The sequence below is a fragment of the Myiozetetes cayanensis genome, unplaced genomic scaffold, assembly GCF_022539395.1.
Source record: "Myiozetetes cayanensis isolate MyiCay16 unplaced genomic scaffold, myiCay2020 scf1, whole genome shotgun sequence".
In the NCBI taxonomy this organism is placed as follows: domain Eukaryota; kingdom Metazoa; phylum Chordata; class Aves; order Passeriformes; family Tyrannidae; genus Myiozetetes; species Myiozetetes cayanensis.
This window is the reverse complement of record NW_026086604.1, coordinates 7942445-7969529: the sequence shown is the minus strand read 5'-3', so window position 1 is coordinate 7969529 and position 27085 is coordinate 7942445. Positions and strand designations below refer to the sequence as shown.

The 27085-nt window shown below is 34.8% G+C and overlaps 1 protein-coding gene across 1 annotated transcript in view; it reads right to left on the bottom strand.

Annotated features, from left to right (window-relative positions):
• Positions 1 to 27085, bottom strand: part of ASAP1 (ArfGAP with SH3 domain, ankyrin repeat and PH domain 1) — a 147942-nt gene that overhangs the window by 43066 nt on the left and 77791 nt on the right. Inside the window, 11 exon segments of the mRNA XM_050313880.1 lie at positions 2293 to 2341; positions 3053 to 3140; positions 4315 to 4384; positions 4805 to 4905; positions 11118 to 11204; positions 12031 to 12106; positions 12867 to 12952; positions 13723 to 13852; positions 16048 to 16097; positions 16436 to 16510; positions 21286 to 21431. Coding sequence (XP_050169837.1) covers positions 2293 to 2341; positions 3053 to 3140; positions 4315 to 4384; positions 4805 to 4905; positions 11118 to 11204; positions 12031 to 12106; positions 12867 to 12952; positions 13723 to 13852; positions 16048 to 16097; positions 16436 to 16510; positions 21286 to 21431 — 958 coding nt within the window.

Here is a 27085-nt window from a genome sequence, read left to right as displayed (position 1 = left end):
GTAGAAAAGAACTAAAATGGTCATGTCTGGATTATGTTTGTCCCTATTCACAATTACAAAAAAATAGAAAGCAGCTATTATTCTGTAAGTTAAAAAAAATAAATCTGGTTATGTTTCTTAGAATCTACACATAAAATACAGTGTATTTGGGAGAGGGGGTGCGTGGGCAGTCTGTTTATTTGTGTGCATATATATTTTTATCTACTAGAGAAACCAATAATCCACTGAAATTTAAGGACTGTCAATCTATTCAGACAGCTGCCTGGATAAAAATCAAGAAGTACACTGGACTGAAGGAAGTGTTTAAGGGGAAGCAGTAATAAATCTATAATAGAATGTAGGCTTCAGTGGCTTTTATATTAAACCATCTGCTTTTTTTAAATTAATATTAATTATTTTTATTTTTAAGTAGTTTGAGGTGCTGTTTATAGAAAGTGTAAAGTGATCACAAGGCATATGTATGCAGGGTCAGTTAAACTAGACTATAAAGAAATGCATCTTGATTTTTCCTCTCTGTAGCTGTGAGTCTGTAAGGAAAGTGATTTAAAATCTACTTTTGCATTTCTTTTTCAATTGGTGCATAAAGTAAAAAAGAACAGAAGCAGCATCAAAACTAAAGCAGAAGGTGAGGTGCTGATCTTCCCTCTCTTGTGATCAGGGATAGGACATGAGGAAATGGAATGAAGCTGCATCAGGGGAAGTTCAGGTGGGAAAAGGTTCTTCACTGAATGGGTGGTTGGTCACTGGAACAGGGACCCCAGTGAATTGGCCAGGGCATCAAGCCTGGTAGTGTTTAAGGAGCATCTGGATAGCACTCTTAGTCACATGGTTCAGTTGTAGCAGTCCTGCAAGGAGCAGGGAGATGGATTCAATGATCTTTATGGGTTCCTTCCAACTTGGGATATTCTAGGATTCTGTATTCCAGTACAAGTAATTTTCTCAGCCAGTGGACTTTAAAGTGATAAATGAGACTTCAGTGCTTCTAATGGGAAATAAAACCAGCCTGGAACTTCAGAACAGTCCAACAGGCAGCCCACTAGACTGAATTTATTGAACTGCTAATCAGAAGAAGGATATTACTAATGCATTCTCCCCTACCTTGCTCATGTGTTAAGACAAAAAAAAACCAAACAAAGCACTTCTTAAAACAGCTAATATACTAAGAGTTAATGCAGGGCAAAGTCCCAAAAACTTATGACTCATCAGAAATAACAGTATTTTCTTCTTGACTGAGAAAATTACTGGAATAATTAAGTTCCAGGATGAATGCAGCAAACATGACTGGCAAGTCAGCTTTGTACTCTCAGAGCCAACATAAAGCTGTGGAAGACTGGAAGGAAATAAGTGCACAAAGAATCCTCCAGCCCTCTCCTTTCACCCATACCTCCCAAGGCTCAGCTGTCAATGCCACTGCCTCCCAACAGTACCAAACAAGTAAAATACCCTACAAACATTCCCTGTACCTTTAAAATACACATGAAGCAACACAGGCTTCCATTAGAATATGGATATTTAACAAAAGAATGAGGCAGCCTCGCAGGCTCAGGCTTGCTGTCCTCTTCACTGGTAACTTTATTCCTTGAACTGTTGGGTGATGAGCATTAGACAACACACACAACACACGTTTGGTGGCACAGAGAGCAATGTTCAGCAGGATAAAAAAACAGTGGTACATGGTTCTCAGGAAGTAGTCCTGATGCAGCAGGAAGAAAGATTGTTTTAAAGGAAACAATCTGTTTGGAAACATGCATTAATGAAGCAAGTTCCTGGATTCTGAAGTACACCAATATCAGAGATGTGCTTTGCTGTGTATTTCTAGGCCAACAGTAGAAAAGATGCACTGCCTGTGCATATATTCTGTGTGTTCTATGGAGTTCTTTTATCTATTTATTATTTTTAATTGAAAAGAAAAGGCAGAATCAGGAGTAAAAGAAGTAACTGCAAAACAGAGTTGACAGAGAAGACTTAGGAAGTATTTATGTCGTTTGAATCCTAATAACCTGATACACTCTATTATCATAAGCAACTGCACGAAAACCATGTGCTGGCAGGATACACAATCTAAATGGGTTTTTGGTTAGTTTGGTTTGGGTTTTGGTTTTAACATTACAAGGCTTAAAAAGAGCTCTGTAGTGTGACACAAGATAGTTTACATTTGTAGATTCACAACAGCAGAAAAAAGAGACAGTAGGCACTACTTGTGCAGTAACTGAGTAAACTATTGCCATTGTTACACGTGATTTTATACACCTCTATTGGCAAAATAAACTTGAAAAATGTAAACATTCTTACGCCACGTATTCCTGTTCGTCTTCTGCTTGGAAGTGGTATGTTCTGTTATCTGAAATAAATAAATACATCTTTTCATTTGGCACATTATATATTTTAAAATATCTGCATACTTGGTACAGAAACCTATTTGGCAACTAAACCCTTTAAGAGCAACTTTTCTTAACCAATAAAATGAATACCCTATTCATTGCCATGGAAAACAATTTTTAAAAAAAGTTGAGAAAGATGAAACTCTGAATTTTTATTCGCATCAAATGTATGAATTTCAAGAATCTTATGTTTAGAAATATTAAAGAAAAATAAGCATATGGATCAAATTTTACCCTTTCAGAAGTCAAATCTGAAACATAAGCTGGAGAAAAGGGCAAAATTAATTTGATCCTATAGTAAAGTTTTCCCTCCAGTTGGGTGAAGAAACATCTTTTTACTAACCAAAGGATGAGACATGAACTGGCTACTATCTCCCATGTTCAAAGGTTTCATAAACTGTCCTTGTAAATCTAGAATGTTGATTAATATTATGTATGTAATGACTGAAAACACTAAGTCAATTCATCATCTTTAAAAATGTTTTTAAAACCAGAGCGCATACAAATGCCTGCTGTACAAGATCAAAATGGGAAGAAGGGAAATCACAGGAGCTTTAATGCTGAGAAGACAAGACACTCCCAATTTTAGACAAGTAGGATAAGAAAACAAGATAAATTAGTTCTCCCTTGCCTTCCTCATCCACTCAAATGGTACTGAAGATGCTACATACGTGATATTAGATCAAAAGACTTCTTATCTTCAGCATTTGGCTTCACCTGGCAGGTCAATAAATTCAGTTTAGCTGGTTGCCTGTTGGACTAAAAAGAAAATTTATTTTACTTTAAAAAATGTATTGATTTAGGATTATTTTCCCTTTGTGGGGAGTGGTCATGTATGATATTAAGTTACAGCATGGACATCTACACATGCACACCCTCAAAATGGTGGAGACAACCATCCCTTTGTCTGACTTGGTCTGTCAGAATGGACACACTGCTAAATCTAGACAAAATTAAAATCTTCATGGCCACTCTTTCTGACTATTTGAAAGGGATTAAAGGAACAAACCTTAATTTACAATAGGCTAATATTAAAGAGTTTTTATTGCATTTCATAAATAATGGTAAAACTAGAATGCAGTTTTTCATTACAGAATGCCCATAGACCAAGTTTCCTCCCATTTTAAATAAATCCAAGATATAATTCTAAAACTTTAAAAGGGAAGTGGGAAGCTGGAGATCTGGAGTTTCAGAATTTGGGATAAATACATTTAGTTACATTGTCTTAGGTGACCTAATTATCAGACAGAATAGTAGTATATGTATCTTTAAAGTATTTTGAGTTTACACAGGTAGTAAACATTCAACACCAATGGCCATCACTGGAATTTGGGGTGAAGAAGAAAAAAGGATGAGGAAATGGGACCATGATCTTTAACAAGAGTAACTCCTGTTCTCTTGTTTCCAACAAGTTTGTGTCATACTGCCACAAGGTACTTTTAGGACTGCCTCTACCATGATCTGTTGTTGCTACCTCATGATTTAGCATTCCCAGGAAGATACTTCAGATACACGCCTGATTCCCAGAACTCACTGTGATCAAAGCTTCCCAAACTTTCACACTTTTAGCTGAAAGCACTCAAAATATTAACACATTCACTCATCTGTCAGACTGATGATGTGTCAATAATATCTAATATCAACTTCCCAACTTTCTAAATTATGTTATTCACAGATACATGACATGACAATCCCTACAAGCAAAACCAGCTCAAGTATTAATTGAGAAGTCTGTTCAATATATTTGCCATTTTCTTATTAAACTACTCATAAATTAATTTAAGTATTAAATCAACTCTCATAAACTACAGTTCCACAGAACTTCAGCAGTCAGGTGAAGCGACATCCTTTCTGCAACAGCAAATTAGCAGATTCACCAGGAAAGGGTAATGTTAATTTCCTATTTCCATATAAAGGTATAAAAATAACTTACCGTTGCATGTGATATGGTAAGAATTCCATTTTTAACAGTACACTTCCTTCTTTGCCATACTTTCCTTAACCTACATAAGAAGAGCAACAACAAATTCAGTAAGTAGACATGACTTCAAAACACATGTTAATCCCATTAATATTTTAAGAAGATTAGCCTTAAGAAACAAATAGATGCAGTCAAAATTTTACTAAATGCCTCACCAAAAAATAACTTGGGAGATTTGTGACAGGTCTTAATCACCTTTTAGAGACTTACAAAGACAACAGCATTCTTTTAATTATGACTATTATTTTATGTTTGCTTCTCATGCTTTTTATATTTTCTGTATTAAATTCAGTTCTGTGTTCAGATTTGAACTGCAAAACTCTCGAGTATTTGTAGCATATGTATTAGGAGAACATGCCTTAGGCAACCACAGTGGAAAACAATTAAAATTAGTGCAGGGACATAGCTATAGTTTTCACTATTATGTGTTCCCAGAACATACCCATCACTCTTCTTCAAAAGATAACCTTTCTTCTCACTGCCATATTCCTTATTCCCCTGAAGCTGATGCATACTATATCCTCCTTGCCTGCTCTGTGAATCCTAAAAAAAGGGAAAAACAGCATTAACATTTTCCTGATGTGCACAGTAAGCTTTTTTAGCTTTTAAGCCTATGTTTTCTTCTCTACAACAACTTCAGAAATTTATAAAGATTAAAAAAGGAGAGATGACTCCTACTGCATATTTTACAGTCATAGGAGAGCTTGCTTTTACATCATGTGATCTTGAACTAACTGTTCAAGATTCAATTAATTCATTAGGCACTTGAAGTACAGTATTGATGCAAATATACATCTCAATATACCTTTAAAATATAGATATCTAATACTGTATAATCCTATAATCAAAGAGTAAAAGTCTAAGATGAAATTTCAAAAAAAAAGCAACAGAATACAGCATGCATATATATATAAGAACACATATATAAACAATGACAAACACTAATAATCACTATTTTTTTCTCAGATTAAAAATACAAGTATAATTCATGAGCTTTAGTGAATGAAGTCAGCTGAAATAACTTTTGGCCTGATCTAGTGAAACAATTAAGTGAAATGGATTAACTTGTTATAAGCACATCAGAAAAAAAATCCCCAAAAGTTCATTAAAACATTGACTTACTCTCCTAGACTTCGATCACGAAAGGCAAAAGCAATAGAGGAAAGAGAAAGCAAATAATTTAAAACAAGAATTATTATTTATTTAAAAACATGTTCCTTGAAAATAAATTTTATAGCCTGCATATCTGTTAAAATAATGTTTTCCACTTTCTAATGGCACAACTAGAAAGAAAGTAAGAGCTACTTTTTTAAGGCACATTTGTGTTTTTTCTCATAAAAAACAAAACATCACAACAAAATGCTGTGCAACCTGGTATATATGACACTGGCTTCACACAACAACTAAGATGACTACAGGATCAAATTTTATTATGTCTTCTAGACTTTTAAATTATCTAAAATTATACCATATTTATCCTCCACCAAACTCAAACTAATTCTGAATTTCTATTGAAAAAGATCAGGCCCAAAGTTCACTGTTAATTTTTGCAAATGTATATAAAAAAGGTATAATTAAGGACACATTAGTAAGGTTTTAAATGTAACTATGAAACAATAACCTGCAAAACATCTGATAATACCCCACCAAAAAAAAAAAAAAAAAAAAAGAGGAAAAAAAAAAGAATCAAAAGAATGGGAAGTTGTTACTCCCTTGGCATTGACATTTCCCATTTAAAGTAGTTTCTCACTATTACCACAATCAATACATATTGAAGGTTACTCCCTCTTGTTTTATTCAGGATCCCTACAACTGTTTTTAGTTTTGTAACAAGTCTGCCACAGAAGTTCAGAGAGAAGTGCTCTGGTAAAACTGGCAGTTGTGGTTGGAAGCAGCTCGAAGGCTGCTCTGTGCCATGTGCTGCCAGTGCTGTTCACACCATCAAAATAAGCAGCTCATTTGTTATAAACAAATATCAAATCCCCATTGGAATTAGGGTCCTTTTTGGTATTAGCATAGGAAAGAACATAATGAGATGTGGTTCTTGTTGCAAAGAGCATATCAGATGGAGATTTGGTGAAATAAATCAAAATCTAAAGAAACAGTTGACAAACCAGACACAAAGCATGGTTCTAAAGATTAGCTATATTTAACTTAAAGCTGTTAAGTTACATTGGTAGCAATAATTATTATACAAAAATAGGCAACAAAAGCCTGTATTAAAGGCCTATTTTCTTTTAAAAAGTTAAAACTTTTTTAGGATATAAGCATTTTTAAACACACAAGATGAAATATTTTACACAATTAAAATTATATTGATATCCATTAAAATAGTTTTTAAACCATAGTCATTTTCAAAAAATCAGATAATTCTTGAACAAAGTAACAGAATCTGCCCTAACTTGACACCAGGGCAGCACAACAGTGGCCACAAGAGACACTGCATGTAACAGAGCCAATGTAAAACAGGACTGCCCTCAGCAAAGCTACAGCACTGGCACTTCTGCACAGCCCAGGATTCAAAGATGGTCAAGATATGCTTTACTAGGCAGTTCCAGGGATTACAGTAATATTTGTTTTCACTGATCAAAGGACAGGTAAAACGTGTAAGGGCATTACAGATATCCATAATGCTAAATAAATGCCTTGGATCCATGAAACATGGAAATAGGAGTTACATTATGAGACCTCAAAAGTGCTGGGACATCTCACTTCTCTAGTGGCAACTCCAAAGAGGTTAAAGGTGGACAAATTTACAATTTGGACAGGAATCACTAGTTTCAAGTTCCTTCTCTTGCACCAAGGGTCAGAAAAACCTAAAACTACATAGCCAGAGCCTCAATTTCATTATTTCAAACTGCTTCCCAGTCAGAGCAGTGTTTGATAAGAGTACTTCTAAATTTTTACAAATCTGGTGGAGAAAATCCTATTTATTTAATATTCTTCAGCAATTCCATTAATCCATAAATTTTCCAGTGGTGATATTATAATGCACTAATGCAACAGGGAAAACGTCACAGTAACAAAGCCCAACTTTCTGTACTTGAAGATTTGGATATACACAATGATGGAGACCCGCCTGGGTAAACTCAGGCCACGTGTCTTCAATCTTTGTTATCTCTTAACTGCTGACATGCTGCTTCAGGATTAAACACCAAATACCTAAATGACACAAGGTTTTATCAAGCTCCCCCATATCTGCCAGCATCATTACACTCTGACTCAAGTCATGCAGCAGAACCATGAGTGAAAGTCCTCACATTGATTTTGAAAGGAGCACTCAAACACCAATATGATCAGTTATTTTATCCAAAATAACATGTTCTTTCATTACAGCATTTCTCTCTCCTATGATTTCCCTGGATATTTGAGAATCACACCCTTTTTCTTCTAAGACAAAATTTCAATTCTCTTTAAGTGAAACACTTTATTTTTATATTTATAACTTTATATACAGATATCATACATATATACACATACAGTTTTTCAGCCTAGAATTTGTCTACAGGGTAATTCCAGTCAGAAAAGTTGCACAGGTTATTTTGGTTTGCCTGTGAAGCTACTTTATTACAACACTTTTTCCGTTTCAGAATTTGACTTAATTTTTTATATTTTAGATGAGGTTACTTTCCAGTGAAACACAATGATTTTTACTACACATCCAGGAAACAGGTAACAAAAAAGCCAAATATTATATTTCATTTGTTCTACCTCATAATATTCTTATGAGGAACTTTTGAAACTTGACTTGTACCACTGCAGCCATGGATTTACAACACAGCACTGAGGAACAACCACCCATTTGTCCTACTTTATTTCCAAGAACTGGCTGAATACCAAATAGCTCGAACTTAACAACATACACAGCATCCAGGAGAGAAGGAGACATTTTTCTTTGCTTTCCAGATAATCAGTTTGTGAAAAAAATGGTACATGAGAAGAGAGCAAGTCCTGTTCCTCTGTGTGTTGGGAATTGAATCATAAAAAAAAAAAAAATTAGGATTTAAAATTGTTTCCAAGTAGGTCTTGAAATCTCATGTTTTGTGTTCAACTTTTGGAGGTAAGGATAAAGAAGGAGCAGGAGTTATGTTCAGGATGATTTAGATAGTAGGGAGATTACAAATGTAATGCTTGTATGGGAAGCTCTGTAAGAGTTGTGGAAGAGATCTAGTAGGTTCATGTACACATTGGAGATGGAGAGAAAAAAATAGCAAACAGAGCATTGGGAAAGACTGTAAAGTAGGAGATAAGGGAAAACTGAGCACTAGAAAGAGCTGGCAGATCTTACAATAAATTGGAATCTGTTCAGAGGTGCTCTGTAGTGCTCCTGTTCACCATTTGTATCATTAAAGAAATTCTAAAATCATGAAGAGTGTATCATAAGATTATGTTGTCTTTCAGAACTGAGATAAGAGATGAAGGGAGAGGAACAGTCTCCTGGCCAAGGTTTAACTGCTATAAAATGTACACCTACGTAATACAAGGACAGATAGGCAAGTATTCAAAAGAAAAAAACTCATTATTGTAAGAAATTACTCATCCATCGTTCCTTATTAACTGTGATTCCACCTGAAATAATTTACTATGTTCAAGTCATGTATCTACACACAGTAGCCATAATCACAATGTGCTACCTACCAAAATTACATGGAAGCCCTCAGTTATTCAAGTCATATTTTTTAAGAAGTTCCAGAAGAATTCCAGTAAAGATCTTCACCCCACACAAGGGTGATTGATGAAAAGTACTTTTAAGAATACATGTATTATTTTATATACTGGTAAATCAGTGTAACTTTTGTGCAGTGAGGTTATGTCTCTAAAAATCGCCCAGAGTTCTCTGAAGGAATCAGTAAGAAAATGATGACTGATGCAGTGTATCTGGACTTTAAATGGGTACCCACTGTTCCTTATGAAAGGGAAAGAATTACATTGCCACAGGACAAGAGGAAAAGTCCTCAGGTGAGATAACAAGTTTAAAGCAGGAAACAGCCAAGTGAGTTTCAGAGAAAGCTGTGACAGCACATGTGGTGTCTAACACAAAAAACCTGGAAAAGGGTGAACAGCAAACTGTCAAAAGTTTGTTAGATGGTATTAAATTATTCAGAATATGCAAGAAAGACCAACTGAAGAATTTCTCAAGAACCTCATGATAGTGAGTAACTTGATAACAAATGACAGGTGAAGACCAGCATAAAAAAATGCCAAGTGATGCAGAGGGAGAGAATAAGATACTGTGAGCTGGGTATGAAGATTCAAAAACACGATGACATGCTTATAGCTTTACAGATTATTAAACTTACACAGTTCCTCTGCACTAAGCACTGGTCAAAAAGCAAGTCGATGTTAGAATATGTATGAAAGAAAAAGAAAAATATCAGAAATTATCTATTGATTATCTCATAAATTCACATGGACTCATATCCTGAGTAGGATATGCAGATCTAAAAGTTCAAAACAAATTAAAGGAGAAAGATTTTTCCCACAACATGCAGCCACGGTGGGAAAAACAGAGCTGTAAAACGAGCTGATGATTTACGCTTCTTCAAAAAGTAACTGCACAAATTCAAAGAGAGGAAAACCACAGGATGGCGGAGAGACTTCCAACAGTCAAACTACTAATGGGAGGGTATTCTGGGGAAGTATCAGTGTTTATTGCCCTTCATTTTACTCCCAACGTCCCTTACTGATTTGTGTCAGAAATTTGGCTGACTCAGTAATATGGTTGTAAATTATGCTCTTATGTATATTTGATAATAGCAATACTGTCCAGTCATTTATGTGGATGATCTTATGTATTCAGCAAAATGGCATCTGCCTAGTGTTTAGTTATAATTCATATTTAATAATAGACACCTGGAAAATAGGAATGTCTTATTTGCCTACAAGAAAACTGAACAGAGGGTAAGCGAAATTTTCCTAAAGGAAAACCACACCAATCCCTCCAGTACAGTTTCACAATGGGATATTCAACATTTCTGACTCTCAGGCACTATAATTTGGCAGTCACAATATTATCTCAGGTAAAAGCTGTGATGTATGCTATTATGCTATCTCCTAGTTCAAGAAGTATTCCAGAACATCTGTAAAGGACATTGCATGTCCCTCCCTTCACTTTTGATACCAGTGCAATTAATGATGTATTTTACTTTTGAACTGCCCTGTTTCAGCCACTGCTCTCTGATTAACAAATAATAAATTTTCTTCCTTACCAGGTGGTACTAGCAAAAGGGGTTTTGTGAAGGAGAAAACCAGCACAAAATGTGAGTTATCAGATGAACAGTAATACATAAACCATAGCTAAAGGTAAGTCTCTAGTTCTCGTTCTGTCATGTTCAGGATCACTCAGGTCAGGAAAATCCTGAACACAGGCTGGAAGATGGCAGAAGAAAGAAGTGTGCACCCTATTAATTAATTTTTTTTTTCCTGAACAATCATTCTTTATCATTATGAAACAAAGTATACTGGGTCAGATGAAGTATTTATCTGATCCATTACAACTGTTCTTACAGTACATTAAAAAACTACATAAAAAAAGGAATAATTTCTTTTCATACATAATATGGAAACAGAAAATCAATGTAAAAATATTGTTTGTTGATACATGAACATTCTAAATATTAGTTTTGTCATAATGTTTGAAGTCCAACACTTTTGAACCAATAACTACATATATTGAACATTAATTACACAAATTTCTGAGCACAAAATTCACAAATTTAAATTATCTCAGACAATAGCATGTATAAATTATTTACCTCCTTCTGATCAAGCTGCAGAGAAGATTTTATCAAATCACGAAGAGCAGTGAGTTGTTTCTTTTCTTCATCTTGTGTCTGCTTTATCTGCAGAAAGAGACTGCTATTAGATGCTTGCTGGATGCAACGTTAACATTTTATTTCAATATACCATTTCTGATGTCCTGAACAACCAGCTCAACTAGTCTGTGTTTCCCTAACAGTTGAGTTTACTTTCATGGTCTACTCCATTCTTAGCTATTCATCTTCTATGCACGTACCACTTGAAAATCAAATTAAAATTAATCTACAACTCCACATGCACTGTTTGTTCTGTTACACTTTAATGGCTCACTATATCTAATGCAGCTAAATTAGCTACTGAAATATTAATTAAATAACTCCAATAAACTTGACGGATGACTTAAGGAATGAAAATACAGTTTAGTTTAGCAACAAATGATAATTGCAAATGGGATTATTGTAATTCTGAGTATAGAATGCAGAAGCACTCGGGTGACAAGTGGGTTCCATATTGTTGTTTGTCTTTAAGAAACATCCCAAGTTAATTAATTTTAAAACCTTGGTGCTATCATTAAGCAATTTGGTTTTAAGAAGTGAAAATAGTAGCTAAAATTGATGCTAATAAAATAAGCTGATTCAAATATTCACATTATAAAGAAGTTTTATATTAATGCATCATTGAATTAGTAGTGAACTAAAGCTACTTTTCCTAATAGCTGTAAAAACCAAATACAAAGTTTAACATAGTCAAGATGTTTTTGCCTTGTCTAGCTGTGTTCAGTTTCAAATAACACTTTTCATTTATAAGATGCAAACGAAATATAGACCCTCGTAATAATATGTAAAATGTACTTATACATACAACATACTTTAATTTTTCAGACATAAAGCTACTTGTAAGTAAACTTACATTATATAAGTCAGCAGCCAACTTTTCAATATATTGTTTAAGTTTATCAGCTGTTTTCAAGCCATCTTGGAAGAAACTAGAATGAAAAATACCTGTGATTTATCAGGAACACGTCTAATTCATAATACAAAGTAGATTGTCTTGTGGAGAAAGACAGCAAAACCAACAAAATATATCCAACTCCTTCCATGTTCAAAACTAAACAAACTAATAAGACAACCAAAAACCCCAACAGAAAAGCCTTTCCTTAAGGTTTTAAAGTACAAGATCTTTCAGCAGAGACATACCATTGTGACTTTTCCAAATACAAAATTAGAGAGAATACAGCTTAGCTTATTTTTATCATCTATTTTTATCAGCCATTGTGTTTCTCACTTAGTAATTTCTAAAATCTCTTTCCTGTATTTAACTTAAATAAAAGTTTCTGTGTGTTTGCCTTTGCAGCTCTACTGATGACAAGGTCATATCTTGCTAGTTTCACCCCAGAGAAATTGGAAGAAATTACTGGCTTTCACAATGGTTTTTTAATTTACATAAAAGACTAAAAAAAAATTAAATAAAATAAAATGTTTCTAAAATCACATTCTAGATCTATGCCTCAGGAACTAAAATTAATTTTGTAAGCAGCATACAAGATTTTCCTTTGGCCTCTTAGTCCATCACTCCTGCCCCGCTTGCTCACTCTCTCTACCAAAATTTTGCAGCCTCAGAAGATGCAGAGGCAGACACCTGGCACGTTAAAACTATGGAAAAAAAAATCCTGACAAATTCAAACAAAGAGAAAAGACACTTGTGAAAAAAATAAAAATTCTAATTAAGGCTTGAAGTGTACTTACTTGCACTGTGCATGATAATACTTAATAAGGTTCTGCAGAAGGTCCACACCCTTTTTTGTCTTTATTTCATTAACCTTGATAAGATACTGTATAGACAAAGAAAAGCATGTTGACAATCATGTCCCAAAGCCTTCAACATTTTTCAAACAATAAAACATAATTTGCTCAGTGAATTAACTGTTTCTGTGTTTAACCTGAGTGCTGACTCTTAAACCACCAGTCTATCACTAAGCAAAATAAGCAAAAGATAACCGTTTATTTGGTCATTCCTTAAAAATTCAAACACCCCAAAACATAAAACAAATTCAAGAAAAAGTTTCATCTTTTACAATTGTCTAAAGTTTTCCCTTTTCCAATGCTACTGCAGTAATTACTGGAATATTCTAAAAATATAACTACTGTGTAATTTAAAGTAATCACCATTAACATGTAATAAAAAGAAGTATGAATATAAAAAACCCCAGTTTTATGGAACTAATACGTCACTGTCATTTGTCACTTCATTAGAAATTTTAGAAGTCTTCAGAAAGTGTGTTGGAAGAAAGATATCAAATACTTCCTGAACTGCTCAACCATAATCCTGATAAAATAAGAAATATTTTCATAGTGTATTTTCAACCTAGGAACCTTCCCATAATAATCTAAAAACAAAGAATAAAAAAAAAAGGAAGCAAAGTTGCAACCAGAGTTGCTAAAATAATTATCTCTATATTGCTGTAATATGTGACATTAAAATAATTTCCTCCCTCCACCCCCATTAAAGACAAAGCACATTTCACCACCTTCAAGTAAGGCCCCTAAGGGACTTAATTTATGGCTATGGTGTCGTAATTAAAAACTGAAACTTGTTTCTTACTTCACACATCTGTAGCTGAAATAGCCGCCTTTCCTTCTCCATTTCCTCTGCTATCTCAGCTCCCGTTATTTCAGTTCTTATCATCCCATGCTGCTTTGCATGTTCTCTTTTTTCCTTTTCAATCTTTGTACTGAAATTTTAATTAGAAAACACTTTAGAGAATTTTTTTCTACTACAATGTGATCTAGTATTATTTAGGGAAAAATAGTAATTAAGAAACATTAAAGAAGCCATTCCTCTAGGATACCAAATCCTATGTGTTTTAAGTCTTCAGAAAGTAACTGAGTCATGAAACTGTCCTTTCTTCATTTCATCCTGCAACTCTTTTCTCTTGTTTGTGTGTTACTTGAAGAAAAAAAATATTATTATATCATTCATTCTGTATGATGGGCTCCACAGCTTCCAGCTCTATATACTGCAGTGTAAAACATCTAAGAAACTACTGACTTGGCAGGAAAATGGCAGAATAACTCAATAACTTTCATGTTTGTAAGGCAGGAATTAAGAAAAATAATAAGGCAGCATACCAAGTTCAGCACCTACCCAAAATGACACAACTCCCAGTGACTATGTTTTCAGAGTAAGCCAACACTGAAATTCTGAAATAGTGAAATGCAAATATGGAAGTAAGGCCATCCTGAGATCTTAACTAGAGAGTGACAGTGTGGTTGTCCTTACATATCCACTCATCCCAGACTAACAGGATGCTCCACTTGTAACCAAACATAGATTTCCAACATGGAGTAGAAAAACATAAACAGTTTCCTTGTTTCTTTAAAAATAAAATAAAATCTTTATTTTCTAGCAGTCTTTTGGAGAAAAATAAAACACTGGAGCTATACGTCCGTAAAACAGGTGACAAAGCACTGTGTGTTTATTATACTGGTACTTCTTACCAGCAGGAAAAGAAATTAAAAAGAATTAATCTATTTGTTTTTCATCTCTGCTTTTCTGTAACTAAGAAAAGCATCATATTTTTATATAGAATAAAACACTTTTCAGCACTGCACCTCTAAACTGAACTCAATATTTGGTCTTGAATGAATTCTAGGAAACAGGGTTATTGGAGAAATATAAGGAACATTTCCTTCTTGGTCTTAATAAACCCAAGTGAAATTTGCTCATAAAAGAAAAAAAAATAGTAACAAGACAACAGACATCTTTCCCTAACCCTTCCAAATTCAGAACAGAATCCACAGATGATTCCATGTATTAGGCCTCTATGAGATACTTCATCTCCTAACTTCTATTTATTGGCACTTGGTATAAATAGGCTTTCAAAGATATCCCTAAATTCATACATAGAAATTGGAGAGGTAGAAATATTTTTATTTTGTTGTCTACAGAAAACCTTTCAGTATCTGCAAAATACGTAATATCTGTGAGAACTAAAAAACTAAAAAGGAATTAAAAAAATCAATTTACATGTAAATCTGAATGCTCAACTGAATACAACAATTTAGTTTGGGGATAGGAATCTCCTTTTTGCCTTAGATTAATAATAAAGTGATTTCTACTTCAGTTGTTCACAAGGATTTCCATTGTTATGAGTTCTGAAAGCAAAAGTTACTCTATGTAGGTAAGAAAATTAAGCCAATAAATATTTCAGCAGTTCTTAGTGGCCTGAGTTTTTTTTTCATTACTTTTCTCCCCTTCTGGTTGGACATAAATGAAACAACACTAATGATAGGATTAAAAAGGGGAATAAATAAAGGATACAAAATATTAATTAACTCCTGAGGGCTCTTGAATTCTGATAAAGCAGTTGCCCATCACAGCCTTGAGAGCATTCTGAACCATTCCACCAACAGTTCTGCAAGTATTATACTACTTGTTTCCAACCTTCTATATTTATAAACCAGTTGTTGCCCACAGAAAATAGGAATCAGAGAAAGAAAATATTTTTAAAACCACACATATTTTTGAAGTCACACCAACTGCACTAAAATTTTTGTTGTTCAAAAATACTCAGTTCTGAAACACAGAAAACATATAAATCTCATAATTTGTATTATTGACAGATATTATATATGTGACTGCAAGAATGTACAAATGCCATCTGAAACCTCCACAATTCACTTTGCAATGTTTAGTATGTAAGCATTAAGTGTATTAAGTATCTTCTTTACAGTGAAGAAACATTGGGCAGTCATTTAACTACTTCACAGGGCACATAAAAATATTTTCTTTCTATTAGTGCAGAAAAGAGATCCACAAAAGAAGTGCCTTGCTCAGCCACATTTATATCCACAGATACAGTACAAAGTTTGGGATCAGCAGAAAAAGGAAAAAAAATAAATTAAAAAGTGGAAGAAAAATACTTACAATTTGGTTTCATAATCCTTCCAGGCTTTGTCAAAAGGTTTTTTGAGGTCCTTAGGAAATAGAAAATTTCCTTAGAAGATTTTTAAAAATTTGTCTTTGTAGTTATCAAGTTATAAATAGCAACAAAAATACTGTTTTCTTTAAAACTTTTCATACAGTAGTTGGAAAAAATACTGGGTTTGAATCTTGTAAAGCATTGTCTTCCTGTGCATGTCAACACAGGAATTTACAATGAAATTCTCAGGCATTGCAGTCATGCCAGTTTTCCTCTTTGGACTACATATAAAATATTAATGAATGCCAATATAAGAAAGAATCTCATGAATGAAAGGAAAACAGTCACAAAACAGACAGACCTGAAATAAAAACTTAAGTTTTCAATACTTACCCCTTTAACACCTTTTAAGTCTCCTTTTAAGAGAGAATCCAAAGTGAAAATAACATTGTGGCTTAAACCCTGGAGCTAAAAAGAAAAACATTGTACTGTTATCATTCAAAACAATTTATTATGATCTTACCAAACTACTGCCAATAAGTCTTTGAACTTCATTAATGAAGTTGCAATCACATTTCTAAATTAATAGTAAATTTAAGCCTGTAAGGAATTAATAAACATTTACTTGCATCAGACATAGAAGCATCATAATCAACGTTTACTTAAGGTGATATAAAGTCAGAATTTTAAAAATAGCACATAATCAAAGTTCTGAAAGCACCTTAAGGTAATACACAGTCTCTGGATGCAAACATTTGAACACAAATATCTCATAGCCTCCTGAGTGAGGAGCAAGGACCTGCTGTGCCACAGGCAGGCAATGTGCAAGGAACGTGTTAATTCAACCACGAACAAAAGGAACCAACAGAGTCACCAGCTCCTAGGTTAATCCCAACTATTTGGGAACACTGCTCCTTTCTTTGCCCACTGTGGAAATCTGAGAGCTCCTCAAACTCTCACGTTTAAATTTCACCCTGTTGAGTCCCTGCCTGTTTGATTGTGGATGATTTGATTGTGAAATGTTCTGTTTGTCTTTGCCAGTGTGAGGGTCGAAAAGCCGACCACTGTGATCCTATCTGAACATGTATGGTGTGGATGTCAAGAGTCATGACAACTGGAAAGATGTGTATCAGTATTATCCCAGTCTAGTGAAGAGTTTGTTGCCTTTTCTACTTCCCTTTGTTTCTCCCCCAAAATATTCCATGAATTCTTCAGTTCCTTCATAGGGAAGGATAGGAAAAATGACAGGAAAGCTGAAAAGACTTCATGTCCTCTGCATGCCAACCAATGGAGTAGGGAAGTGTTACACTACTGTTTTTATTCTACCATACATATGGCACAGCTCCCCTCTCCTGTATGATCCTCTGAGAATGCTTTAGTCCATGAAACTAATTTTTAAGGGACTTTTGTGGAATGATGATCCACACTGATGAGAATATCGAAACAAGCACTTAAATGGGTTCTCCAGGTCTAACACTCCACTCGAACTCCTCATATGTTCAAAAGATGCTGTAGTTTTTCTCATTTTTCCAAGAGAATCTGTTAAGGATAACCAATTCAAGCCATTAATACCTGGTTTGAAATTACTGAACAGTAGCCAGCTAGAATGTCAGCTGGGGGGAAAAAAACCAAGCTAAATATCAGGGTATTACGCCAATATGATAAGGATTTAGAATCATTTATTACATTGTTGAAGACTTAATAAAACAGTAGCCCAAATGAACTGGAAACACATTCAATAAAGCAAACCAATCTCACATATAGAGCAAAATAAAGGAAAAAAGCTTTTAACAGATGGAAACATGTATGATAATTTTTTGAGGGTTGTGAACAATAGATAATTTGCCTGCAAAGATGAGCTGAGGACATTTACAGGAAAGGGAGGTGGGGAAAAACAAGCTTGAAACTTGGAAACTTGGAAAAAGGCAAGCACCATGAAAATTTTCAAAAGAGGTAATCTGTAAGTGCTACAAATGTTATTCCAAAACATCATCTAGATGAATTTAAAGATACTGACACACTCAGTTTCATATATGTAGGTCTTCATATGGCTTAATGCACTATTATAATGAATTACTGTATAAAGAATGAAATCTGGAACAGGAATAGAGGTAGAAGTAAAAAAAAAAAAAAAAACAAACAGAGAAACTGATTCTGGTAAGACAATCAGAGTTTGCTGAAAACATAGACCAGTGTTGGCAATGGTCAATTCCAATGTATTACCTTCAGAAAATGCTAAAGAAGTGGTTGTTGTGTGTCATTCTTATAAAATAGTCTTTACAATAACTATTTAACAACTTAACAACTATTATATTTACAGATTTTAAGTTTCAGTCCTTACATTTAGTGATAATGCCAACAGCTTATAGTGAAACTTGCATAGCAACTTATTTACTTTTATTAAAAGGATTAATGGACACATTGCTATTCTTGCCCTTGTGTCCTGAGCAATCATTTCAAAAGGATGCTCTCCAAAAGTTGTGTATGTAATACAAGTTGCTGTTTTTACTTCATAGTAACTGATCTTAGTAAGTGAATATCACTCTGAAAATGATAACTCTCTACCTCTTTCAGAAAGAAGAAAATAAGTTATTTTATACTCTCCTTCTCATGAAATATCCATTATATCACAATTCATAGGAAAATTTTAATTGAAATTCAAAAGATTTAACAAAAAAGATTCGATTTTTTGAAGCATTTTTTGTTGCCTACTCTGTAGCTCTATTCCTTATTCATCTGTCTTTAAAGACCATTCATTATTTATTGTATCTTTATTAAATAAGGCAGCAACAATCTGCTTTAGGTAAAAAAAAAAAAAAAACAACCTATTAGCCTGTCATTCATCTTAATACCTTTTGCTATTTTTCCAATTAATTTTATTAACCTAAGCCCTAGCACCTACTGTGGGGCTTTATAAATGACATTACAGAGTCCTTCTCTCAACTGCTTTTTCAATGCACCTCAATTTCTATTTTGATATTGAAAACATCTTTTTTTCTTTCAGCGTAATCGTATTAAACAGAATGATGCTTAAGAACAACAAAGTAGAACTTTCTATCTCAGGGTGAATCAAGGTGAAAAATAAGTGTTTTTAAAATGCTGAGACAGTTGTCAGATAAGTTTGTTTCTATGTGGGACTGCTGAATGAGGTAAATTAGTGAATAGACTATTTTAAAACCTGTCAACAAGAATTTAAATAGATAATGCTTCATAATCTAGCTGACATAGCATAATGTTCTTTTGAATAAGTATGGTTTCTTAAATTAAAAGATCTTTTTCCACTGGATCAGCACTACTTTAAATAAGTGAAAAATCCACCACTTCTTGGTTGCCAGTTGAAAGAAATTAAAATTTTATGTGGATGCCATGCAGGGTCCAGAAATCTTCCAACAAACTTGAGTTCTAGTCCCAAAGACTCCTTAAACTGCACTTTTATTCACGTTTTAAAATATTCACTTTTGATTGTGTGCTAAATTAAGATTAAAAAGTGTTAAAATAACCCAGAATGACAGAAGTCTTTACTGAGGAAAGCAGGTCCCTTGCATATCTACTGGTCTTTAAAACTGCCCACACTGAAATAAAGGATGATCAAGGTAATAGGTCCAAGCAAAGCTTCCAAAGCAAGTTAATGAGGGGAAAAGTGTTTAGTCTCAGGGGAGTAAGAAAGTGATCATAAAGCAGCAAGACTCAGAAGGCAAAGTAAGTACCAGCATGAGAGGCCAGAAGTGACACCCTGGTTTAGGGCTGATGGGGCCTGTGCAGCCTGAGGGAATCTTGGAGAAGTGCAGAGAGTCAGGTGGGAATGTCTGCTGATCCTAAGCTATCTGGGTAGTAAAGCAAAAGCCATATACAAAGAGTTGCATAAGAGCCTTGTAAACTGCTGAGAGAATGAAATTAAAGACTGAAATCTATGCTGAAAAATGTAAAGTGATAGGTGGAGAGAAGAAACTGATACAGAATCATGCTTATGAAATACCAATCATCCAGGAAAATGTCTTAAGGAAAAAAATACCTTGAAGTTCCAGCACAGAATATCTTGAAAACATCAGTGTCAATGCTCAGTAATCACAAGGCTACCAGCCTTCAGAAAAAGCAGTAAGAAACGGAACCATCTTCATGTTTGTCCACTCATTTCAGAAAAGGGTACAACAGTACTCAGAGAAGATACAGAAAGGGTGAGCAAGAACAATCCAAGCTATGGAATAAATAAGACTCAGCTAGAAAAGGAGGATTCCTCCACCTTATGAGCCAAGCCTAATACACATTCAAGAAACCCTTAGCCAAATTTATGGAGGTAATACTAACGAAGACTAAAAGCAAAAGATTGTCTCCAGCTTCAACATCTCTGAGCTGAAGGCTGTTTGCATGACCATGGGACAGAAGTTATGCCCATCTTTGCTCCTAGCACTCTTCCCTAAAGACTCACTCCTGGGCATCTGTCAAAGCCAGGGAACTGTGGTACACAGGCCTTTGATGTGACCTACAGCAGTTATGGTTGTATTAAGGACTCTAGGAAAGAAAGTCTGTAATATTGCTTATACTCCACACACCAGAAAAAAGCTTGGAAATAACCAAACTGTAAGAAAAATGTAAACTTGAATTTATTACTTTCTGAATATAACAACTATCAAGCCCATGAAACATGATTTTGCAAGAAATGTGGCTTCATTACTTTCAGCGTTGGAAGATATTTGCTATGACTATAGTTTTATTATCCAGCTTTCAGAAATAAAAGGCCTAAGACAAATTTTAAATGAGACAAACCTACAATTTAAGTAATAGATGCTTTACATACCACAGGGAGAGTGGACTGTTAACACCATTTAAGTATTGTTCCTCAAACTGTTATTTTTCTTCCATAAATTGAATGTTTCTCTTTTTGTGGTCAAACAAGACAGCCATAACTAACAATATTATATTTTTAACTGGAAAGACTTCAAATCTTCAAGGGGATGATTTAAAATTAGGGTCCATGAGATATATAACATTGTCAATCACTTCAGAATGATGACTCAAGTGATGCCTCAACATTTATGTTTTTCTTCTTAACTGCCAATTAACAATCAAGCACAGTGTGTAATAATACCCCTTAGAGAGAATCTCTGCAAAAATTATTGTGTTAGGTTTTGAAAAAAAAAAAAAAAGAAAGCATCTCAAAAGTTATCATTACTCATCAAGATCATGCAGTTATTGTGTTTTATTTTGAAACAAATTAAAAGCTAAGGAAGTTTGAAACTCCTCACCAGGTTCTTCAACAGCGTTGATAATTCTTTAGTAAGCGTGGAAAATTTTACAAAAGCTGTGCCAAGATCTGGATTATCCCGACTTAAAAAATTACTTCCAAATTTATCTAGTACTTGTGCATAGTTTTCTTCATTTTGAACGTGATCTGCAAAAAAAAAAAAAAATAAAAGTCAGATTTTTTTGTAGCCAGTCAATTATAATTTTAAGCTTATTGCAACTTAGTAACAAACCAACAAACAGTACTTTGAAAAAAGCCACAAGTTAAAATTATTTTGATTTTCAGTAAATATATTAAAATTAAAAAGAACTATTTAGTAATAGGCATATATATGCTTTTTTTAAATCAGCAACTTGAATTTGTAATACAGCAATTAAGAAGGCTCTGTAGTTAATAAAGTAATAAGATCAAGCATATATCAGTGAAAAAATATAGGAGCATAAGCTCATTCTGTAAACAACATCAGAATTTATAACTGCCTACTGTAACACTTTTTTTTTTTTTTTTTTTTTTTGCAATGTAGGACACTTACAGAATAAAAAAGTCAATATGATCAGATATAAAAGTAAAGAGAACAAGTCTGAAACTGACTGTAAGTTTAAAAGAAGAAAAGTCTCTTACAGACAAAGATTCCCTTTTCCCTGCTTTTTAAAACTGAGTTATCCCAGATAATGGAATGTGTACTGGTGCACAGCCAAAGACTCATTTCAATGTATTTAATAGCAAACTGCACATACAGAGAGGTCAGAACCAAGAAGATGAAAATGAAGCCAGTGAGAGGGAGGAAAATCCTTGACTCAAGGATGAATTAGGAACTGTTGTATCTGAAATGTCTTCCCTGCTTCTATTTATTTCCCTTTCTGCTGTATGTTTCCATAATTTTTGTTACTTCCGTTTTAGCATCTTTAAATAGAAAATTCACCTCTACAGCCCTTTGGGACGGACTTTATCACCCTCATCCCTCTTAGAGGATATTGGTATTAATTAAATCAATATTTCACTTTAATGAGTTTCCTAGTCTTACTATGTGGTTTCTTTCTGCAAGCCACAAACACAAAACCACAGAGTTCTTCCAGTTAGTTCTGTGCAATGCAGGGGGGTGGGAAAGAGAATAGTTACCAGTAGGTACCACATTTTTTTCCCAAAAGATCTGCAAGTTTTCTTTAAATTGTCATATTGCCTGAGAGCATCTGAATTACAAGTTATGACTCAAAAGAGGGAAGAACAGAGAAAAAGACATAAGCTTCAAAAAAGTCTCATGAATAATGCCCCACAACAAACAAATCTATTTTAACATATACAAACAGCTGATGAAGAGTTAAACAATAACACTCCTAAGTTATTGGGGATATTCACACAGCAGTGCACTAAAGCTCCAACAAAAATGTGTGAAAACCCATTAAAGGAAAAAAAAAAAGCATAAGCCTAATTTACCAATACCAAGTCCCAAACACCACACATCAGACAAGTTCACATTCTAAAAATCAGACATTAATACTGAGGTTTTCAAAAGGCCAAATATTTAATCATATGTTAATACAAAGTTGTAATTCAAACAGTATGTTTTTAAGAAAACTATTCCAAAACCATACGGTTTTAATCAAATAGCTTAGCAGTGAACCCAAGGAAACTGCTACACAACAATAAAATATGCATTTTGTTTTGATGTAAAAGCTGTTGCATAAATATACATAGAGGACCTTATCTATGAAGGAGCTTTAGCTTATGCAGTCCTTAGTGAGTGAAGCTCAAGTGTACCCAGCTGAGCTGAAGGAAGAAGGACAATGGAAGGTCGGAAAGAATTCTGCTAGATCATGGAACCCTTATCCTTGCCTGTGAAGCACTTCTAACCCCACAGTATTTCCCAGCATTTTGACTTTAAGCACTGTGTTGTTTCATAGGGCGTTTTCAAAAATAATTTTGTGAAGTGACTGAAAAAAGAGCTGAAGAAGCCTGTTTCCTTTATCTGTGGAAAGCAAAAGAAATTCCCAGCCAGAAAGAGGAAGCAGGAAGCAGATCATTGTCCTAGAACAATATATAGGAAATTCTCAAAAATCTCAGATTGAAAATCACCTAAATCTAGAAGTGAGGCTTTGATTGTAATGTAAAAGGAGTATTTCTGTATTTATTTCTGTAATTATCACATACACATAAAATGCAAGTACTCTGCAAGAATAAGAAATATTCAATTTCCACGTGAGTATCAATGCAAATCTTGTAAAGGAGGTGAAATATTTTCTATTGAAGAAGTAAGGTAGTTCTCTACCTGACCTTAAATGCACATAGTTGAAAAATTAAATCTGCAATGTAGCCTACAAGAAAATACAACATGTCAAACCCAACATGCCTAGAGCAAACAGCCTCCTTTAATCTCACTGTAGGTGTCTCATGCAAACTCAGAAATGATTTCCTACTGTCCTAATAGAATTTCCTCTGCATAAGGAAAGCTATAATGGGCATGACAATATTTACTTCCTTAGATACAAGTCCTCCTACAAGCCTTTAATAACCCTGAGAGTGACACACGATCAGTGACAGCAGTACATATAAGGGATAATGTTTGCCTTCCAGAACTGGCTCACGTCTTCTCAATATCGTAAGCACAACTCAGTAGTGCGATGAAAATAGAACATCTTCCCCAGACAGACATCCTGCTCTTTCAGCAGCTCCCTGAGACGTGCCAGAATCATGGACAATTGAGGATGGGCTCTGCACCTACCAACAGAGGCAGCTCCCTTCGAAGGGGTCTCACTAATCCCCCCCTTCCCAATGGGATCTGGCAAAGCCCCAAGCACCTGAGCCCAGGTTGAGGACCTCACTACAGCATGGCAAATGTGCTGAAAAGCAACATACTGGACTGGGCACAGCAGTGGGATCTCCTGAGCTGAAAGATGTGCGTCTCCTCTCCTCCACAATCCACACATCCAGCTCAGAGAAACACCCAGCACAGAATCTACCTTTGTTTTGAGAAAGCTCTGGTAGGGCCCCGTGCAAAACAATGCTGGGGCATCTCTTACTTTGTGTTCTAACATGTATATTGAGGATCACGTGTTAAGAGGAAATAACAGTAAGATGTGCATCCAAGGAACTAAGGAAGGAATGGTGGTCACAGCAGCTTTACAGCAGCATTTTGCTGAATAGCAGTACTTTCCAGAAGCAGGGAACAAAAGTGCTCTGAGCCCTGAGCACTGCAGAGGCACAGGCTGAAGGACTCCCAGGCCTGAATTCCACCTTGCTCTGCATTCCCAAGCAGTACCTGAAGTTGTCTACGCCTAAAGTCACCTTGTGGTAAACTTTTCCCAGGATAAACACAGAAGACTTTGATCAGATTCCCAAGATGTACAAAGAATCTGTACTCTTTCACTGAAACCCACAGCATTCATTAAGTACTATATTTATTTCCCACTCAGAAGTTGCCAGAATTTTAGCATATGCTTCTGAACCAAGTGAAATTCCTGTCTACTTGTGCATATTAAGTAAGGAAACAGAAGTACAAATACTGTGAAGAGAGGTTAAAGAACAGCCTTTATAAGCTGGAAGCTTGAAAACACATCACTAAAATTAAATCTTTAACATTTCCTTTCTCTATAACAGATTTGTTCAGATATATTACCCTGCAAACACTGAAAAACACACAAAAAAAAGTTAAATAGTTTATGGAAGAAAAAGGCAAAACCACTATTCTCTTCTGTCACTGATTATATTTTAATTACACCCAAAGAAAGTCAAAGAAATGTTTAAATTACTGAGAATTATTCCTGCATATCTGGTTAAGTAAAAAAAAAAAAAAAGTTTCAGAATTTTGATCAACTTTAAAACTATTTTTATGTTGCACTTATAAAACAGCTTTGTTAGCCAGAGGAAAAATAACCAAGGTCAGAGCCAAGCTGCATTTATGAATGAAATATGACTCAGAAGGGCTTTAGAAATAGCAAGAAAGCTGGCAAGGTTAAAAAGGATGGCAGAAGTTATTTTAAATAAGAAAGCATCCTTTCTCCTTTCATCTTTCACAAAGCTGAAATCTAATGAAAATATAATAGAAACGAAAAAATTATTTGACCACCATACACTTATCTGGACTTGATAACAATAATGCCTTCTGGACTGAGACCGTTCAAGGGAAAAGGAATAAAAGCCCCTTTCAAATATTTCCAGAGCAAGGAGTATGTCAGTGAGACTGTTCTCTAGATCACCACAGTGCAAAAGCAATGAGAGATAAGCCAGCCCAGAAAAGTAAATTACTTATTTTTGCATCTCTTTTCATCACTGACATGCTTGAGGACGTTCTCATGCAGCAATTTTCTTTCAACTCTGCTTCAGAGGACTTATATCAAATCTAACAGTAGAATTTTTAAAATCTGATAAAATAAGAGATGGTAAGTCACTTAAGACACATGTACAAAAGGATAAAATAGGCAAACTATATAGTTTGAAAGTAAAGCCTCTTATTTATAACAGCCTCAACACTACAGCAAGAATGAAAAGCAAATATATGAGTTATTTTTAGTAAGCTTCAGAGAGAACTGAGAACTCTAATATGCACCACCAGCAGTATAGCTTATTTATTCCTGAGGCAATTTGTAGAAATCACAGTACAGAACAGAACTTGTGGACATGTGGACAAAATGCTGAACCAGAAACACAGGTTTTATAAAAAGAAATTTTTACTTAAAGAAAATCCTGCCTCCACAGGGATCTACAAGCAGATGGGGAGAGGAAGTGTATATGAAATGATTGGATTTCTGAGAAGTTCTGTCCCTCCTCAAAACACTTAAAGGAACAAGGATCTCCAGATTGGAGCTTGGGGTCTACCCTTCTCCTTACATTCAGCATAAAAAAAGTTACAGCTCAGTTCATCCTCATGTAAATGCAGAGGAAGTCAGATGGACCTCACCCTAGAAGAGTCTACAGCAACAGGCTCACACCTGGGTAGCTCCCAAGTTAGATGAGGAATCCCGTGTTGAATGCCCAACACAGGGAAGTGTGCATTAGGCAGCACACTCCTCACTAGACATTACAGGGAGAGGTTCTGGAGTTATATCACCCTGACATTCAGTACCAAACAAAGCAAAGCTTAATGTCAGAAATTACTAAGAAATTACTAAGTATGCAACAGAGCAACACCAAAATATTGCCACTGTGTGCTTAAAGCCTTACTATTGTGCACAGTTCCTGTCCCTGTTGCCCAGAATTCACTCCTCCTCTTTCCCGTTTTAGAAAAGAAAATCTATGCTGCCATTTTCGAGAAGGAGAGTAAGGATAATTAAATGTGACAGTTTCTGTAAAAAAACAAAGAACAAAAAAACCCTCAAAAGCCCCTAGGGCTGCTGAGATCAGAAGAGAGATAGTATGAGTGATGGAATTGGGATTCATCCACCAAGAAGTCCTCCAACTCTACTCTTAAGAAGCTTTGGCACCTCAAAGCCTCCTACAAACTCTCACGCCCAGAACATGCAAAACTCCCTCAATTTCATGTCAGATAAGTAATTTTGGTGGGCTTGAGGCCAGTGCTTTGAGACAGGCACTGTTTCCTCCTTAGGTGACTTAAGGCCTGAAGAACAGCACAGGGCAACTGCATGGGAGTTGATTAATCTAATGATTGATTCCAGACTATGAATGATCAAGATTTACATGAATTCAAGTCTCAGACAAACTGTCAAAGTCCATTAAGAAGTACCAAACATCAGGGTACCAGTTCTGACTCAAAGTAATTCCTGGCCTTCATATAATTGTGAGCTAAGAAAGTGTTAAACAAAATAATTTAAAAAAACCCCCAAAAAACAAAATCACTCCATTTTTGC